At 40.4% G+C, this 18,191-nt stretch overlaps 4 protein-coding genes across 4 annotated transcripts in view; all 4 read left to right on the forward strand.

Moving 5' to 3' along the window:
* The first annotated feature begins 624 nt into the window (after positions 1-624).
* rsl1d1 (ribosomal L1 domain containing 1) lies at positions 625-4,096 on the forward strand. The gene is made up of 9 exons (XM_032501536.1): positions 625-737; positions 1,065-1,204; positions 1,330-1,468; positions 1,716-1,864; positions 2,261-2,362; positions 2,798-2,891; positions 3,064-3,192; positions 3,291-3,437; positions 3,554-4,096. Exons 1-9 carry the CDS (start codon positions 699-701, stop codon positions 3,692-3,694), a joined length of 1,080 nt encoding a protein of 359 aa, XP_032357427.1. The 5' UTR covers positions 625-698; the 3' UTR covers positions 3,695-4,096.
* A 426-nt stretch (positions 4,097-4,522) lies between these two features.
* On the forward strand, positions 4,523-5,572 carry LOC116670861 (phosphoinositide-interacting protein-like). Its single transcript, XM_032501562.1, has one exon. The coding sequence runs from the start codon at positions 5,223-5,225 to the stop codon at positions 5,523-5,525; it is 303 nt and encodes a 100-aa protein (XP_032357453.1). The 5' UTR covers positions 4,523-5,222; the 3' UTR covers positions 5,526-5,572.
* A 105-nt stretch (positions 5,573-5,677) lies between these two features.
* On the forward strand, positions 5,678-6,314 carry LOC116670849 (transmembrane protein 238-like). The gene has a single exon (XM_032501549.1). The coding sequence runs from the start codon at positions 5,724-5,726 to the stop codon at positions 6,291-6,293; it is 570 nt and encodes a 189-aa protein (XP_032357440.1). The 5' UTR covers positions 5,678-5,723; the 3' UTR covers positions 6,294-6,314.
* Positions 6,315-10,747: 4,433 nt separating this feature from the next.
* snx29 (sorting nexin 29) overlaps positions 10,748-18,191 on the forward strand; it is a 173,164-nt gene continuing 165,720 nt past the window's right edge. The window contains exons 1-4 of the mRNA XM_032501504.1: positions 10,748-11,149; positions 11,906-11,970; positions 14,995-15,047; positions 15,684-15,808. Of these exons, the coding sequence (XP_032357395.1) occupies positions 11,143-11,149; positions 11,906-11,970; positions 14,995-15,047; positions 15,684-15,808 (250 nt within the window). The 5' untranslated portion in view covers positions 10,748-11,142. The remainder of the gene's footprint in view (positions 11,150-11,905; positions 11,971-14,994; positions 15,048-15,683; positions 15,809-18,191) is intronic.

Genomic DNA, 18,191 nt, shown 5'->3' on the forward strand with positions numbered 1-18,191 from the left:
AATTTGCAAAGTACATCTCCCATTTTAAGAGTGGGATTAAGAATCCAGCGGACATTTTATTTGGTTTTAAGGACTGCTGTACCAAAAGTTTGGTCTCTCTCCACATGAGATGGTTTAATTGGATTGAGCCATGGGTAAACACACTTACACAAACACAAACCCACACACAGCTGTTACATAATTGAAACTGAAAATAAATGATCAGGCTGCAACAGAAAGGTGTATTTGTATTCCTTTTGCATAAGTATTCCCATTTGGGATGGGTAAATCAATATCCACAGTATCAATATTAATACCAGATCTTGACATTTAGCATACTACTGTAGAAGGTTTCTGTCCTTTTGTTTATTTTTGCATTTTTATATTAATATAATTGGATGTACTTTGTCAACTCCTCAGATTTAAAAGCTGCTATTTTTAATCCCTTTTAAGATGCCACACATTTGCAAGTTACCAAAGTATTTAATGAAACATTCAATACAAATATTTACATTTAAAGACTGCAATATCTATATCCATCATTTTAAATTGAATTAAAACAATCAGGAGACATCCTCGTACACATATCTATGCGCCAACCTTATTTACTCTCCTGGCTGTTCAGAGGTTTCGTTCAAATAAAGTTGTTTGTATTATGTGACGTAGAGTATACCAATTGCGCATGCGTGTCTACAGTTCCCACGTGTGAAGCAGACAGCATGGCGGATGGAGCAGGAGTTGTGTTGGACCGGGCACAGGTAAAAAACAAAATGCTTTTACCGCTGCAGTACATTTAAACTCGTTATAACTATAATTTCGGTTATTAAACGTTAACATGACTGTAATTAGCGTTATGAGTCGACAGTAGCTATAAGCTAGCTGGTATCAGCTACCGTTAGCATGTTTGCTCGCTGGTCTAGCACACAGACTGTTTTTACGTGATGTATTTCTATCTAGCTATGGGTTTAGCGACGAAGCTAATTCATAGTGGAGCAGCAACAAGTCGGAATCCCTAGAACTCTGGAAGAAGTTTGTCGGTGGGTTTCCAAAGTCTTTTGTGACAACGGAGCTAATGTCTCTGCTAGGTCAAAAAGGCCGTCCAGGCTTTGCAGGCTTTCCTGAAAACCAAGTCGACCGGTGACTCCCTGTTCCTGGACGAGACTCAACAGATCAGCATGCTCTTCACCCTCTGGAAGATCCCCAAAGTGGCACAGTCCATCCGCATGTGAGTCCACCAGACAGGACCGTAAAGCAGCCTTCATCCCCGACCTGTAGTTCTTGTGTAGCAGATATTTACTCTCGTCTACCCGACATAGTTGATATTGACGTGACGTCTCATTCCGCCCTCAGTCCCTTGCCCCATGGCCAGCGGTCCGACACAGACGATATTTGCCTCTTCACCAAAGATGAGCCCAACATGACCTCGGAGCAGACCCAGAGGTTCTATAGGAAGCTGCTGGAGGAGAAGGGAGTGAAAAACATCACTGAGGTATCTACCTGTCACAGTCATTATGCAGCTATTGATTTGATCATTCTTACAAGACCAGCTGCAGACAAACTCATTGCTCAGCTGGGATAAATGCACGGAGGAGATTAAGAAATATGGTATACGTATTACAGCAAAATTGGTTGACTAGCCAGTGGCTGGTTAGTTACATCTTACAAAGCCACTGGTGTTTTACCAGGTTTTTGGAAAACATTTAGATTGATGGCAAATGTCCATGTGTCCGGAGCAGATCATCCCATACAAAGCCCTGAGGACGGAGTACAAACCGTATGAAGCCAAGCGCCGTCTGCTGGGGAACTGTGACTTGTTCCTTTCTGACGACCGCATCCGCCGCCTGCTGCCATCCCACCTCGGAAAACATTTCTACCAGAGGAAAAAGTAAGCCCTTTGTCTTTGTGTTGTCAGAGGTTGTACCTTCAATTCCTAATATCTTCAATACACAGCCAACAGGAGGTGTTGATCTCATTTTTAAGAGTAACTTTTGATCCTATTCGTGTCAGAGGGACTGTTTGAGAAAATGTAAGAAATGGGTTATAAAAACAGAAGGCAGTTTTTACAGGTACCTTACTAATTGAGTTCCTAATGTGCTGAAATGTAATTGAACATGTAGAACAATATAAGTAAAAAGAAAGTTGTCCTCAAATCGCAAAATGGAGCAAATAAATGACCCATATAATGTTAAGTAATGTTAAATGTGTTTTTTATTTTACACATTTAGTACCGAAATTAGTTTTTCTGTAGACGTATCCTAACACCCATTTCTGTCTTTATCAGAGAGCCGCTGTCTGTGAACCTGCAGAGCAAACATCTGGCCAGAGACATCCAGAGAGTCATCCAGGGCACCAGCTTGAAGGTTACCAACAAGGGCTGCTGCTGGTGAGATTCGCTCTGCTGCTCTTCCTTTTTATAAACCGCTTAATTCAGCTCTCTGTGTAACTAACCTTTCTATTATAGCTCCCGGGACACCGGCCGTGCTGTAGTATTGCTTCAGCAAGACAAACAAAACAATTGTAGTTTCGCGGAATGTTTTATGTCTCGTCAAATTAAGAGCACCTCTTAGCAACCCTGTTGATTCTGTGAGGTGTTTTGATGTGGGGCATTGCTGGTGCCAAAGAGAGTCAATGTGAATCCAGATGGACCTCCTCATTCTGTGGAGCCTGTCTCTACACCTTTGATACACAACATGTAATGTGGACCGGAAATACACAGAAACACCTTTCATTGTTACTTGTATTGATGCCGTTTACAGTGTCACATTCGAGATTCCCATAGTAACCCTGCAGTAACTCATTTGATGGATCTGTATTGTAGCATGGCCCGCGTTGCCCACGCCGGAATGACTGCAGATGAGGTGACAGAAAACATCGAGGCTGCTGTCCAAACCGTGGCGGCCAAACTCCGCACGGTGAGTCCAGCTGCCCAGAGAAGCGTTTTCATCAACATTGTTGTTTGTTGCTTTAGGGCTTGTACAGACATTTTAACGTTTGGCCACCCCAAGCTCTGAAATACCTCCCCCCCCCCCCCCCCCCCCCCCCCCCCCCGATTTATGTATTATATTTTTGCATTGCTGTTTACAGAAAGGACCCGTGGTGAAGCTCATCCACATAAAGAGTCAAACGTCCGTGTCCCTGCCCATCTACACCTCCAACCTGAACCACCTCAGCGTGCTGGAGGCAGGGAAACATGCTCAGGCGTCCAAGAAAGCGGTGAGAGCAAGTTTGCACTCCAATGTTCGTCTTGTGTCCGAGCTAGATTTATAGAAACGACGTGTAAAATAACCACCTTGTGTGTTTGGGGTTTTTAGGGAGCTGCAGCCAAAAAGCAGGCAAAGAAGAACAAGACAGAGGACGCAAAGCAAACAGATACTGCTGAAGAGGAGAAAAATGTGGAGGAGGAAGAAATCCCTCAGCTGGTTCCCATAGCGACGCCTAACAAAAAGCCTAAGCTGCAGGTCAGTGCTACTCCCAGCTTCTAAATTTAAATACTTGATATAGTTAAATATTTCAACTAACTCAGGCAGTGTTGTGTATGTGGACTGCGGACCCTCATTTCTTTCTTTCCTTGTAGAAACCATCCAAAAAGAAGCAGCTGGAGAAGGCACCCAAACCTGCTGCAGCCAAGAAAGGAAGACAATCGCCAAACAAAATGACCAAGAAGGCTGGCAAGACTGACTCTAAAGTAAAAAGAAAAGTGCCTAAAGTGAAATGATTCTCAGTAGAGCATCTTTGCACGTTACTCTCTCAACATGGACATTTTACACAGTACACAGGACCAGATTATTGATCGTCAATATATTCATTCTGTTGTCTTTTTTTTCCTTGGATGAAGCAGATTATAAACGTATCTGAAACTATCCATGGCTATCTTGTGTTCCCTGAGTTCTTTGTAACAATAGGCCTTTGTCAAAGGAGACGGTTCTATCATCACAGGTGGAACTACTAGTACCAATAGTTTTTTTTTAGTTTTATTTAAGTGTATTGATAAGCCGTGTTAGTGATAGCATACACAGTGACATGCCCTAAAACTAGTATGGTTTAAACAGTGCAGCCATAAGACTAATTAATTAATTAGATGTGCGGTTTTCCTGCCATGTCAAAATGTGACTGTGAAGAAAGACCTATAAAATACTTCTGACGGCTTGGCCAGGGGTTATTTATGTAAAGTAAAAGTGGGGATTTATAAACTATTTTGGCTACTACTTATTGAATGGAACATACATGTTTACATTTGGGTATTATTGTTGACTTGACAAAAAAGTATTACATTTCTTACACCTTTTCCTCTTTTTGAGAGTAGTTGTCAGCATGAAGGAGATAATACAGATATATTTAATTATCATTAAGTCAAGCTAAGTTAGCTTAAAAGACACCTTGTATGTAATGGATTCTCCCAGAGTGCATGTCTCCAAACGAGTCAACTCATGGCTGCAGAATGACTTGTACGAAGAATTATTACGTCTTTTGTTTTTGGTGTTAATAATTTGAACACATACGTTTTTTTTTTTTAAACCTTGGTTTTTAATCGGCAGTGCTATCACCATTAGTTTCTATAGAATACTACATCATTTCATACACTTGTTAACGTACTCTGTATGCACCTTTTGTGTGCTTTAACATCTGAAGTGCATAGCCTTGAGCCCTGTTTGCGCGTGGTGAATTGAGCCATCAACGCTGTGCATGTATAGCTGCCAGTTGTATCCAATGACATGCCTATTGTTATTGAGATCAAGGCTTGTACAGCTGCTGCTTGCTGCTCTCATATGACAATGCTATGTGGGAACATCTATGAGGCTTTGTACCTTAATAAGTATATATAATGATCTGAGCCATTGCTTAATGAATTTCCCCTAATTTCTACATGCATTGTATTTATTCAGAGGTATAATGCAACAAGATGGTCACGATATTGTTGTCAACAGGTGGGCTGAGTCTGTCTATTCATCTCTCCCTTCAAGTCCTTCCTATGCTGTGTGGGCGTGGTGGGCCATCTGGAATTACAGTGTTCACAGGTTACTGGGCAAGAGAGTAAGAGATGCACAATCTCGTGTTGATCATAGAGAGGATATAACTCCTTCACATGGGTCTGAAGAGGTGGCTGCATTGATTCCACCCGGGACTGGCGGAGCAGACGGGACAAGCTCAAGAGGCGCTGTGGATGTTCAGTGGCTGGTGTCTCCATTATTCATGTGTCAGAGGAAGAAACAAAGCGGTAACAGGCACTGCTCTGTGTAGCAACCATGGAAGCAACTGGAGAAACTTCATTCCCAGATGATGCTGGGAGTCAAAGCCTGTGTCCAGACCCTGCGGGCTGGGCCCACCTCCACAAACCCATCATCGTGATGGTGATGGGCTCCCTGATGTCTGCTGCGGGCGGACTCCTCCTCCTCCTCCAGTCAGTGGGGGTGACTGAAGCATACCACTCTGTGGCCTCGGCCTGCCTGTCCATCGGGCTGATGTTTGTGGTGATGGGGCTGGTGTGGATCCCCATACTGAAAGAGAAGCAGAGGCGCAAGCGCTACTGCCAGGGGGTGCTTGAATAGAAATGACTGTACTGTGAAAGTGGGAACTATTTTTTTTTTGTCAACAATGATGCAACTGTTTCTTGTGAATCATCCTACAGTCATAAAGCTGCTGTGTTTCTCGCTGATGATAACTGCTTGCGTACATTGTACTTTGACCACTGCAGGTTGTTTCGTGTGTGTGTGTGTGTGTGTGTGTGTGTGTGTGTATATGAGTGAATGAGGGTTTACACTTCACTGTGCTGCATCTGGATTAACACAGGGAACTTGGTTTGGAGGATCCCCACTGCCAACATGTCAACATCTGTACAGGTGGATCCAGTCACGGAGACAAGGTATGGAGGAGTTGGCCGCTGCAAGTGCTCCTTCTGGTTCGCAGTGGCCCACGACATACTAGGTGTCTTCATCATGATGGTGGGGGTGTTTGGAGGGCTCGCTATCCATGATTTGTTCATTTACGCGGGGGCTATCGTCATCTTCCTAAGCCTGATCTGGTGGGTGTTCTGGTACTCGGGGAACATTGACGTGCCACCTGAGGAGCTGGAGGACGACGTGGGCCTGATCAAGCTGAAGAACCGTGGACTGAGCCGGGCGGTGAGGCGCGTGTCCGACCGCCTCTCCAGCAGGATCAGGAACTCTTTCAGAAAGGTCAGCAGGTCCGTCAAAGAAGACCCCGCAGGCAACAACACAGCTTCAAACACTGGTACAGAGGTGTCGCTCTCCACTATCTACGACAGCACCATCGCCGCCTCGCCTAAAGGATTAGTGAGAGAGACATTGTCAGTGTGAGCTAACCCACTGCGGACTGTAAAAAGGACACGGAGAGTCACTGAACCTGGATCTTTATCATTGCTTCCTTTGCTCGTTGGGTTAAAATGGATTTGGTTTCTGTGTTTGCTTTGCTAACATGCACCAGTAATGATTAGACAACACTGAAGTCTTGTCTGGATAACATCCACATGTTCTTATCTCGCTGATAAGATGTCAACTTTGCCCACTATTACACAGGCTCGGATTTGGAAATCTCAGCATTCTCTTCGGCCACAATTTAGTTTTGATTCACAGATTTTGGAGCGTAGGCATGTGGTGTCAATATAAATTTAAAGGGTATAATAAGTTGTGATGAGGCTGACTTTTAATTGGGTAAAATGTGACCAGAATATTTATTTATTTTGTGAATACTGGTAAATTGATACTTAATAATCTCAGCTGTACAGATCAAGTATGTTCAAAATTGTCTCCAACTGTACTGAAAAGTCCCTGGAGGTTTGAAGCCTCCCATGGTGATTGTGTATTTCAATCTGTATTTGCAAACTGGACCGTGATTGGCTTTCATGTTTGTGATGTCACATTTGTTTGCTTGAAGGTGAACTTCTCCAGCTGACATTTCAGAGAGAGATACACTCTTCTCCTGCAAAGCAGCGAGAAAACAGCCATTTAACTACAATCTGCACACACCAATCTGTACCCAAGGGAAGTCCTACGCATTAATTATAATGGTTAAATAATGTTGCTCTGCTTCTGTATAGTAAATAATTACAAAGGTGATGTCCGGGGGTGTGGCAACACCTCTTCTCTAAGAAATATTTGACTAGCCACCAAAAATAGCTGAAAAATCTTCTGGTTGTTGACATTTTTACAACATTTTAGTAGGTTATTTAACCGCCTTATAGACATTTGCAGCCGACAGGAGTATAATTATGGTAGAGAAATTCTATATCCCTTTATGTACTAAATATTGAACTCTCTCAAACCTACCCCATGCATCGTCACATGTTTTTTAATACAAACACTAGTAGTAGCACACCATATCAGACGGTGGAAATAAAGTGGAAATAAAGTTGTTGTGATTCTTCCTTCATCTTCTGGTTTAGCCAGTGCTTTAAAGGTCCCATGTTATGATCATTTTCAGGTTAATTTTCAGGTTATTTGGGGTTTCTACTAGAACATGTTTACATGCTGTAATGTTCAAATTTGACTATCTGTCTGAAAATACCAGTATTCAAAGGAGTAACTTTGAGTTTAACATTGGAGGAGTTGAGCAAAATTTAAATTTTCAATGTCAAACACATCAATTTCTACGTTCTGGTGAATATTTTTGCAACAATTTATGGTGCAAATGACTTTATTTATGCAAAGGAATTTTCAATAGTTTTTTGGGGCGGGTTGCACTGGCCATTTTTATTATTTGGGTAGGTGTGGGTATGTGGGGGGGTAGCCCCCCCATCCCCCCTGTAAATTACGCCTATGCCAGTATTCACTTTCTGTCTGTCTGTAAGCCTCTGATTGGTCAGCTTTTTTGGTTTTCCCGAGCTGTGCTCTCTGAGTCTCAGCACTTTCACTGCAGCCGGGGATTGACTGTAACAGCGCTGTAGCGGCACTTTCTACCTATGTAGAGTATAGTTATGACACCACAACTGTACACAAGTCCTGACGGTTTGTTAAAGACACAGTTTCTGAACTGAAGTGGCTTCAAAGGCCCACAGTCACAGTTCACATCCCACACATAAACCGTATGGGCATTAAATGGGTTATATCTTGACAGAGCTAACCATGTAAAAGCAAAGCATAACTAGTATGAATGTATAAGATCAAACACTAAAAGTGCCCAGTCATTGTTAAGAGCCTTTTCTTTTTTTTAAAGAAACTCTTTTCAGATTGAGTATCCAGACTGTAGCCTCCAAGTAAAGGAGAAATCTAAAGTCATCTTGAGTTATCTAAATCACAGACAATCTCTTCCATGTCTGGTCTGACAATATCTCTTAGATTAGATATGACCAAAGTGATCAGAGTACAGATTTCAGCGGACTGTGAAGAATCTCAGATCATCTGATTACTCCTAATTGAGTCATGATACCCATAAATCAGCGGCTTTAATCCAAACTGGTTTCATCTGCTGGTTTTATGTGCTTTGCAGGAGCAGAGGCTCTCTCTGAGCTCACAGGAGAAGCCAAGGACACAAAAGTACAGCTGAGGATGATGGAAATGTATTTGTTATAAAAAAAGGAATTGGACAAATGGAAATTTATCCCGTTACTGGCACTAGATCAAAAGCCAGTGAATCGCCAAAGTGTTTACAAATCAACCTGAGTCTGATCCCAGCTCCAGAGGTTGATTGAAAGGCCAGTATTATCCTGAAATAAATACATGAAATGTCACAAACGCTGCCCTGCTGTCGGAAATAATACAATAAATGTGTAGTAATCTTTTATTCACTGCTTCTAGTGTTACTCACTACAGTGCACAGCTGTGTTCAGGAGCTACCTGAGCCTCTTTAAATATGTATTCTGCAGTAGGAACCAATGGATTTGGCCTTCAGAACAGAGAAGTCAAAGCCAATGGTATTTTCAGGAGATTTCTTCACACTAGTAAAAATGTACTGTATATCAACAGCCTCATCCTTTAGAATATAAAGCAACCAGTTCAAAAGAAGGAAAGGGTCTTTTGGCATTGTTCCATTTTTAAAAAAATCCTTTTTCTGGCATTAATATGTTTCATAATAATGTTTAATATGTGTGTATTGTTTATATATGTATCAACCACCAAGGCAAATTCCTTGTTAGGACTTACTTGGCAAAAAAAAACCTGATTCGGATTCCTCACTCGTCATCACTGATAATGTCAAATTGTAATTAAAACCATTGTTAGTTTGCTAAAATAATGTGTGAACCATGGGAATCATATATCAAGCAATAAAAAAAGAAAAACAAATGGGATCCTCAGCAACAAATACAAAACTCAAAATAATGTTGATGTTTAAAAGGGGTATGGAGAAGTTAAGAACTTGTCTGGTCCCACCCCCTCTTTAGTTTTTTATACATTAATCATAGATAATAGAAATTGAATGTGCATCCATCGGTCCATGGTGAATACATTCATTGATTTATATGCCCTTGGTGCCGTTTATCTCATTAATTTTCTTGCCAAAGATAACTGAGTCTAATCAGATCAGAACTGATCATTGGGTTGTGTTGCACTTCCTTAAATGAACCACAAATTATCAGTAATAGCCAATGCATTTAAAAGGCAAATCAGTTTTCATTTTATTAACTTTGAAGTGGTTTTAAGCAAGATATCATCAGCTGATTTTTATATACACTTGTTTTTCCAACACTTGTTTTTTAGCACTTTTTTTGCTTTGGTCTAGTTGTGCCATCATTCCGTGAAATCGTGTTGGGACACATGATGCTGCTACGAGGTCCAACCTTCATTTGGAGAGAAAATATGTTGTCAGAATAGTTCTTAAATGTCATCTAAATATTGCAATGGAATGATCAAAATTCTTCTGTATCTTTGTGTTCTACTGTGGATATCACCCTACAGTGATGTATATTTTAAATACATACAGATGAGTGCCAACAGTTTTTTTTTTTTGGTTCCAATGGTTTCTCATAATTTCCCAGAAAGGAACTGATATGTGATGGAAAATTCTTTGAAAAGGACTTAGAAAAGATGATGTAATTGGATGTACAGTTATACTGTGGGTTGTCCATTAGACCAGAGGTTCTTAATGTTTTTTCAGCCAAGGACCCCGTACAACTGAGAATATACCAGGACCCCTTGTGTGTCCCTTGACTAGTTTGACGTAGCCTTATTTTTTATTGAATTTTTACATTGAATTTTTACAATTCTATAGTCTTAGTTATGTTGATGTATTATGTTATGAAATACATTAGACATATATTAGACATGGTGATGCTGGCTCCTGTCCAAGTAGTAGTTCAGGCTAGAGTACCCCACTCGATGACAAGGAAATATATAAGACATTTAGTTACAAAAAGTATTTGCACCATCTCAATACCCATAAAACTGACTTTGACATCACTTAAATTAGCTGCAAATAGACCACATATCAAAGGATAATAGAAAAGGGCTAATTTGAACTGCATTTTAGAACAAACACACACACACACACACACACACACACACACACACACACACACACACACACACACACACACACACACACACACACACACACACACACACACACACACACACAGAGTAGGGCTTATGATATATATATACCATGTTCACTGCATATATATGTATATATTTATATTTATTTTTTCAATAAAATAAGTGATGTGTTAATGTTGCTTCACCCTGCCTTTTTTAATCCTATCTCTGCATGTAAAAGTTAACTTTTGTAGTTCCTGAACGCTTACAAAAAGACTCCAACTCCCTATAAGACTCTCCTGTCATATGACAGCTCTGTGTTTTGTCATGTGATGTTAACACTGCTCAGTGAGTCCGTTTCCTTTTCTCGCAGTGCCACAGGCTTCCTACTGAAACACTTCATTCCTCTCCAAAACCGACCTCCACATTTTAGACGGGTCCCTTCATGGCTGTGAAACTACAATTCGGCTTGTACTTAATACAGTTTATCTGCTCACCAGGCTTGATACAACTCTTACATGTCAGACTGTGGACAGCCCCAGCGGGTCCCCGGCAGGCCTCTCTGTTCACCGTGTGAGCATCAGCTACCACGCCGCGGTTGAGTGGGTCCAGCTCGGCTACAGTGGCAGCATGGCCCCGGTGCATCGCTAGCCTGTGCTCTTTATGGTTAAAAGCACATTCTATCGGCGGGAAACCGTTTTAGCTTGGATGTCACTACTATCGGAGTCTGGCTGTCAGGATGAACGGTGAGTTTGGTTGTCTCATTGCCTTTTGCTTGTCACTCTCCCACAAAAAAAAAACACATCATGAATGCAAGAGCAGATTTAGTAACTTATCAGTTCCCTCCAGACATTAAGTTTGGGATTTCTGCTGACTTGTTAAAGGCACTGCAGCTACTTCCCCAATGCTAATACACAGCAAATTACCTTTCTGGTCCGTCAAACCTTAGCAATGTAAGTAAAAGAAAGGAAAATGAAAGCAATTCAACACTGTATGAACGCTCTTGTGAATGTGAATCTGGCCAATGCATGACTAACAGCACCGCCGAATACCCACATGCTGTTGAGTTCCCTGTGACAACCTGGAAAAACACAATAGTTTGGTTTTGAAGTGGCAGGTTAACACGAGAGGCAGTTATCTTGAGACTAGCCTTGAGGTTATAGAAGTGTGGTTATGACCAGTTGCTAATGTGTGGGTGGCTGAAAGGGATTGCTCCAGCTTCCACTGTCAGGGTGCCCTTTGGCAAAGCACTTGGCCCAGAGCTGGTCCATCGGGGTAGCAGCTTGTAGAAGATTGTGTTTGAACAGGAAAACGTTATAAACAAACTGTTTCCATACTGACTGTGATGGCCATGACTTTCGCCAGCAGTTTATTTCCTTCCTCTCCTCTTAAACATGTGTCATTTACACAGGTATGACTGCAATGACTGGTAATTTATTGTCTTAATCCATCACCAAACTACATTTGGGTAATTTCCTTTGTTTGTCTGTTCACCTTTGCAGGCACTCAGCAGAGTGATACCAAGAGACAGCACCTCCTGGAGAGACTGCTGGATGCCGTCAAACAGGTGAGTCAGGTTATTTGTACGTTCTTTACGGTCGAGATCATAGTACCATGCTTTATTCCAAAATCTGCCAGGGCATGCATGGTTTAAAAAAAATCACTTCACCTTATCATGTGAAGTATTTACAATTGGTTTGTGGTGTTAGAGTACCTATTAGTTCCTTTATTCACTGTGCACACACTAGAGGAAGCAAAACTGAGCACTGCTTACACCTGTGCAACTTAACCTTCTATTGAATTAAGTGCAAATATGTTGAGTATATATAGGGAAAACATTAATGAGTAGAATATGAGTGGTTTCATAGAGGCAAAAGAAAGTGGGGACTGCATGGGCTATTATACGTACTGTGGCCGTCAGAGTGGATGACTAAACCTCTGAGGTTGTGACTAGCAACACCAGCGCACCTCAAGGAACTGTTCTGGTGCTATTCCTCTTCACATTATACACCGAAGACTTCGGGTTTAACTCTGGTTCCTGCGGCCTGGCAAAGCTTTCTCCATTGTTTTAGATATAATGACAATGACAACGGCAATAGGAGGCTTCGTGTCCCAGTTACCATCCATGGGGAGGAAGTGGGGAGGATGGTGTCATACAGGTACCTTGGGGTTCATATCAATAAAAAACTGGACTGGTCTCACGACACAGATCCCGTTTTCAAAAGGGGACGGATGTGACTGTTCTTCCTGAGGGGGCTCGGGTCCTTCAGTTTGTGCAACAGGCTGCTCCTGAAGATATTTTATCAGTCTGTAGTAGCCTGCCGGCGCACTGTTTTTTGTTGTGGTGTGCCGGACTGGTAAGATCAAGACTGGTGAGGCCAGCAGACTGAACAAAGGGAAGGCCAGCTCTGGGATCTGGCTACAACTAGCCAGTCTGAATTAAGGGGAAGGCGAATGAAGGACAACATTAAAGCCATCCTAGGCATCTCCTCTCATCCCTTCCATGATGGGCAGCCCATTCAGCCACTGGTACTACCCACCCCAGGGGCAAAACGGGGCTCCTCAGATGCTCCTGTGTACCTGCTACTATCAGACTGAACAGCTGCAGCGTGAACCACGGACCATAACGTCAAACACGGAGCCATTTCTCCACTATGTCTGGTCCATGCGGAACACTGCTGGACCGATGACATACTGCATCTTACTATTGATACACTCTTGTTATATACTGTATCATAAACAATTTCATGTTGTATCCATATTATATTGTATATTACATATGCATATATGTTGATGTTGTTTTTGTTATATTATTAACATTGTTATGTTGTTGTACTGTACAATATTATGTCATTCTATACCATACTACTGCACCTTAAACTATGTCTCATTTCCCTCACTATTTCCTACTTTATCATAGTATATAAACTCCAATTCCAATGAAGTTAGGACATTGTGTAAAATGTAAATAAAAAGAGAATACAACAATTTGCTAATCCTGTTTAACCTATATTCCATAAAATACACTACAAAGAGAAGATATTTAATGTTCAAACTGATGAACTATTACTTTTTTTGCAAATAGTCACCTGAACATTCCACAGGTAAATAGGTAAGTTGGAAACCGGTGAGTGTCATGAATGATTGGGTATGAAAGGAGCTCTACTGTGCAAAGAGAAAACCATATATCAACACCCAGGAACGCTGTCTGCTTCTCTTGGCCCGAGCTCATCTGAGATGGACTGACGCAAAGTGGAAAAGTGGGCCATGTTCTGATGGGTCCACATTTTAAATAGTTTTTGGAAATCATGGACGTCATGTCCTCCGGGCCAAAGAGGAAAAAGACCATCCAGATTGTCATCAGAGCAAACATCCGTGATGTATGGGTGTGCGTTAGTGCCCATGGCATGGGCAACTTGCACATCTGTGAAGGCACCATTAATGCTGAAAGGTGCACATTGGTTTTGGAGCAACATATGCTGCCATCCAAGCAACCACTTTTTCAGGGACGTCCCTGCATATTTCAGCAAGACAATGCCAAGCCACATCCTGCTTGTGTTACAACAGCGTGGCTTTGTAGTAACATAGTGCGGGTACTAGACCGGCAGTCCAGACCTGCCTCCCATTAACCCTTTTGTTGTCTTCCCATCAAAATTGAAAACTAACACTTTTGTTGACGGTTTCTATCCATGTTTTTAACTGTTTTTTACGTTTTTGTCCATTTTTTTCAACAATTTCAAAGTTTTTTTTTTTACTACATAACACTAACTTATTAACTTTAGTTTTACAGTTATTTTTGGAATGTATGTTCAATAAACCTCATTTATAGGAAATTATACCTAATGTTTGAGAAAGAAAAGCAGAAATGAGTGATTATTTTGACTAAAATTAAAGGAATGTATGTTGATGGATAATCAGACTGGAATATGTCAACTTTTACTCAATACTATTTCAAAATCACTTCAATTTTTTTTTCTCAAATGCTATAAAATGGAATAAGACACCCCAAAATTAATGAAAGTAGAAATTTGTACTTGCCGAAGAGCGTTGTTTGGAATCACTCATGTTATTTTGGGTAATTATAAATGGGAAGTTAAAAAGAACATTGATAGGAAAACGGGTGATGTGGGATGAGGGTTAAAATGTTTGGCCCGTATGAAGCGCAAAATATGACAACAAAGACTCTGGACTGTTGAGCTACTGAAGTCGTACATTAAGGAAGGGAAAGAATTCAACAACAAAGCTTCAACAGTGTCCTCAGTTCCCAAACGCTCATAGAGTGTTGTTAAAGGGAAAGGTGATGTGACAGTGGTAAACATGCCCCTGTCCCAGCTTTTTTGGAACGTGTTGCAGGCATCAATTCAGTGAATATTTGCAAAAAAAAAACAACCAAGGCAGTATCATTTTGAACATTACATATCTTGTTTTTTGTAGTGTATTCAATTGAATATGGGTTGAAAAGGATTTGTACAATCACTGAATTTTGGTTTTAGTTACGTTTTACACAATGCCCCAACTTCATTGGAATTGGGATTTGTACTATACTATGTTAATATCTTTCATTGACCCTTATACATACATATATTTCCAGTGCCAAATCCGCTTTGGAGGAAGAAAGGAGATTGCCACAGACTCGGACAGCAGGTAAGAGAAGCTGCCCGTTACCAAGGAATTCTTTAGTTATATCATTGTGGTTTATTCAGCCCCCAAGAGGCAGTTTGGTTTGCTTGTTTAGCTAAAAGACACTTGATGCTGTAGGCTCATACCTTTAGCCTCTTCTGTTCAGCATTCTGGCAAATGCCCAGCTACACACTACACTACACTACAATGAATGAAATAACCTTATCTTTTGGTTGGCTTGGCAATACTGCTCTTAACTCAGAGGGATATTTTAAGGAGCATCTCAGAGATTTCAGAATGTTTGGAGAACTTTACAGTATTTACCATCATATCTATGCAAAAAGAAAGTTATGACATTCAAAAAAAAGGAAAAATGAATTATGTATGAAAGATGATGTACCAACCATTTTTCATCAGAGCTTCATACTGTCAGTGAGAAATATTTGATCAAAATGTCATATCCTGTGCTGCTCAGATGTTATTTTGAGGTTGTAGCTACAGTTTTTAGCAGTACCATTTTCTTTTTTTTAAGTTTTTATCATTTTATTTGAAACTGTAAATGATGGTCCTAGCGGATTTTAAAGTGCATCCATAAATGTAAGTGCCATAAAAACACTCATAGGGGGCACATACTCCAATAACATGTCTTTGTCTCTGCAGGGTGATCTGTCTGTGTGCCCAGTTTGAAGCGGTGTTGCAGCATGGCCTGCGGAAGAGCCGAGGTCTGGCTCTCACCGCCGCTGCTCTGAAGCAGGCTGCAGGCTTCAGCACCAAGACTGAAGGAGGTACGATAATTAGCTGGCTGCATGGTGCCTGTTAAACTCTGGTCAAAAGTTGGAACTCAAGGTGGCAACTTAACTTTAACCTACAGCATTTACTTTGGAAACAGCAGAACTGAGTGCTAACCTTGCTACAAAGTAGCGTAGCTTGTTATTTTGGAAGTCATGGAGGGTTGGAGGACACAGATGTGTCAGTGGGAAGCTCCGAGCTGCAGGACAACCACATGCACAAACGCGCATAACCTGGCTGTGAGACCAGATGGCAAGACTACAGATAGTGTTCAAAATGGCATGCTTAGGAAGGTCCCTGCTTCCCTGTTTCACTCTTTCTGTTGTCCTTATCTGTCAGTCTTTAAGCCTCCGTCTCTGTCTCAGTCTGTGGTGGGCAGCACACCTGCTGTTTCTTTGCGCTCCTAGAAAGTGTCATTATAAATGCACGCTGTGTGCTCAAGCATTGTTCAAACCCTCCGACGTTTGTTTTAAATTCCAGTCAAGATCTCAAAGATGCCAAACAGCCTATGGCATGCTGAACTACGGGGAGATGAAATTATAGCTGGCACAAAAATATGAAAGACATCTGGGATATTTCCAGTTGATGTAGTAGTGCAGCCCTAAAAAAACAACTTGGTTTAAATATTTCAATCATTTAATTACAGCAACCCTTCCACTTGACATTTATTTGAAATGTTTTTTGAAAGAAAGGAGCTTGTTATTGTCTTCATCCCACTAAATAAGTCTCATGTTTTTATGTGTCGCTGTCAAGATTTGTTCTCTATTGCAGGGGTTCCCAACCCTTTTTTGTCTAGATGGTGTCGAGCACCATTCATCATCATGTGAAACATCTGTGATTTGAAGTGATTCTAAACTGGATATTATTTAGCCACATGATATAAAGTTGGTATAATAGTGGAGCTTTTAATAATAATGTGTTAATAAAATTGAACTGTAAATGTTTAGGTGTGTTTGGTTAAGTTTGCATTTGTATTACTACAACATGAAGTTTTAACTGTATATTTATTACTTATAATTTAATTTATTATAGCTGTTTTTACATATTACTCCATTACTTTTAGCTAACCATTTCAACTGTTTATCCGTTACTTTTAGCTAACTATTCCATCTGTTTATCCATTACTTTTAGCTAACTATTTAATCTATTAATTTTAGCTACCTGTTTCAACAATTTATCCATTATTTTTAGCTAGCTAGTTAATCCGTTTATCCATTACTTTTAGCTAACTGATTCAACCATTTATCCGTTATATTAAGCTAACTATTACATCTGTTTATCCATTACTTTTAGCTAACTATTTAATCTGTTTATCTATTATTTTTAGCTACCTGTTTCAACAATTCAAGCATTATTTTTTAGCTAGCTAATTAATGTTTATCCATTACTTTTAGCTAACTGTTTCAACCATTTATCCATTACCTTTTGCTCACAATTTCAACCGTTTTTATACATTACTTTAAGTCAACTATTTAACTATAAATCCAGAAGTATTAGCTTTTTTAATTAGCTTAGTATTTTAACGGTTTAATCTATTACAGTTTTGACCATTTCTTTTAGCTGTCTATAACAGCTCATCCTTTACTTTTAGCTAGCTACTGTGTTTTGACTGTGCCAACTATATTACTTTTAGCTATTTAAGTTAACCAGTTATCCATCTTTTGCAACCATTTATCCTCATTTTACTTTTAGCCAAATGTTTTACTTTGCTTGCTTGCTAACTATTTTTCATTTACTAAGTTGCAACGAATTGTGTTCAGTTATTGTAGTTGACTTAGTCTAAATTCTTAACGTTCCACTTTCCTCCGGTGCGTCAGGAAACAACGCTGGATACTTATCTTTTTGCCGATGTCTATTTCCTTTTGCTTTCTTTGTGTTGAAATTTTAAACTCCAGTGGATTTCTGAGGACTATGGTTAACTGCTCCTCAGATCTCTGCAGGGTAAATCCAGACTGCTAGCTAGACCAGGGGTCTTCAACAGGGGGTCCTCAGAGTCAATGCAGGGGGGCCTCCAAATTATTAAGTTTTTTTTCAAAAATGAAAAAGTCACAACATGAATCCAACATATTATTAGCAAATATAAATCCCCACTGATAAATGGCTCACCGGCCTATGGGTAAGGTAGTCACTGAGGTTTCATCCACAGATACAGTTAATTTTAAGGATTTGCTGTGCCACATGTATGTTTAACATTTATTAAATCATGCCAACAGTTATTAGACTTTTTTAATAGCCTATGCAAACAAAGATATGAAGGCTTTAGGCCACCCTACATGTTATTGTAGGCCCAGTTTAATATGCAACTTAATTTTCTTTGTAGTAGAGGGTCCCCGTTCCATCTTTTTTTTTCAGTTAGGGAGTCTTTGGCTTAAAAAACAT

The sequence above is a fragment of the Etheostoma spectabile genome, chromosome 21 (assembly GCF_008692095.1).
Source record: "Etheostoma spectabile isolate EspeVRDwgs_2016 chromosome 21, UIUC_Espe_1.0, whole genome shotgun sequence".
NCBI lineage: Eukaryota > Metazoa > Chordata > Actinopteri > Perciformes > Percidae > Etheostoma > Etheostoma spectabile.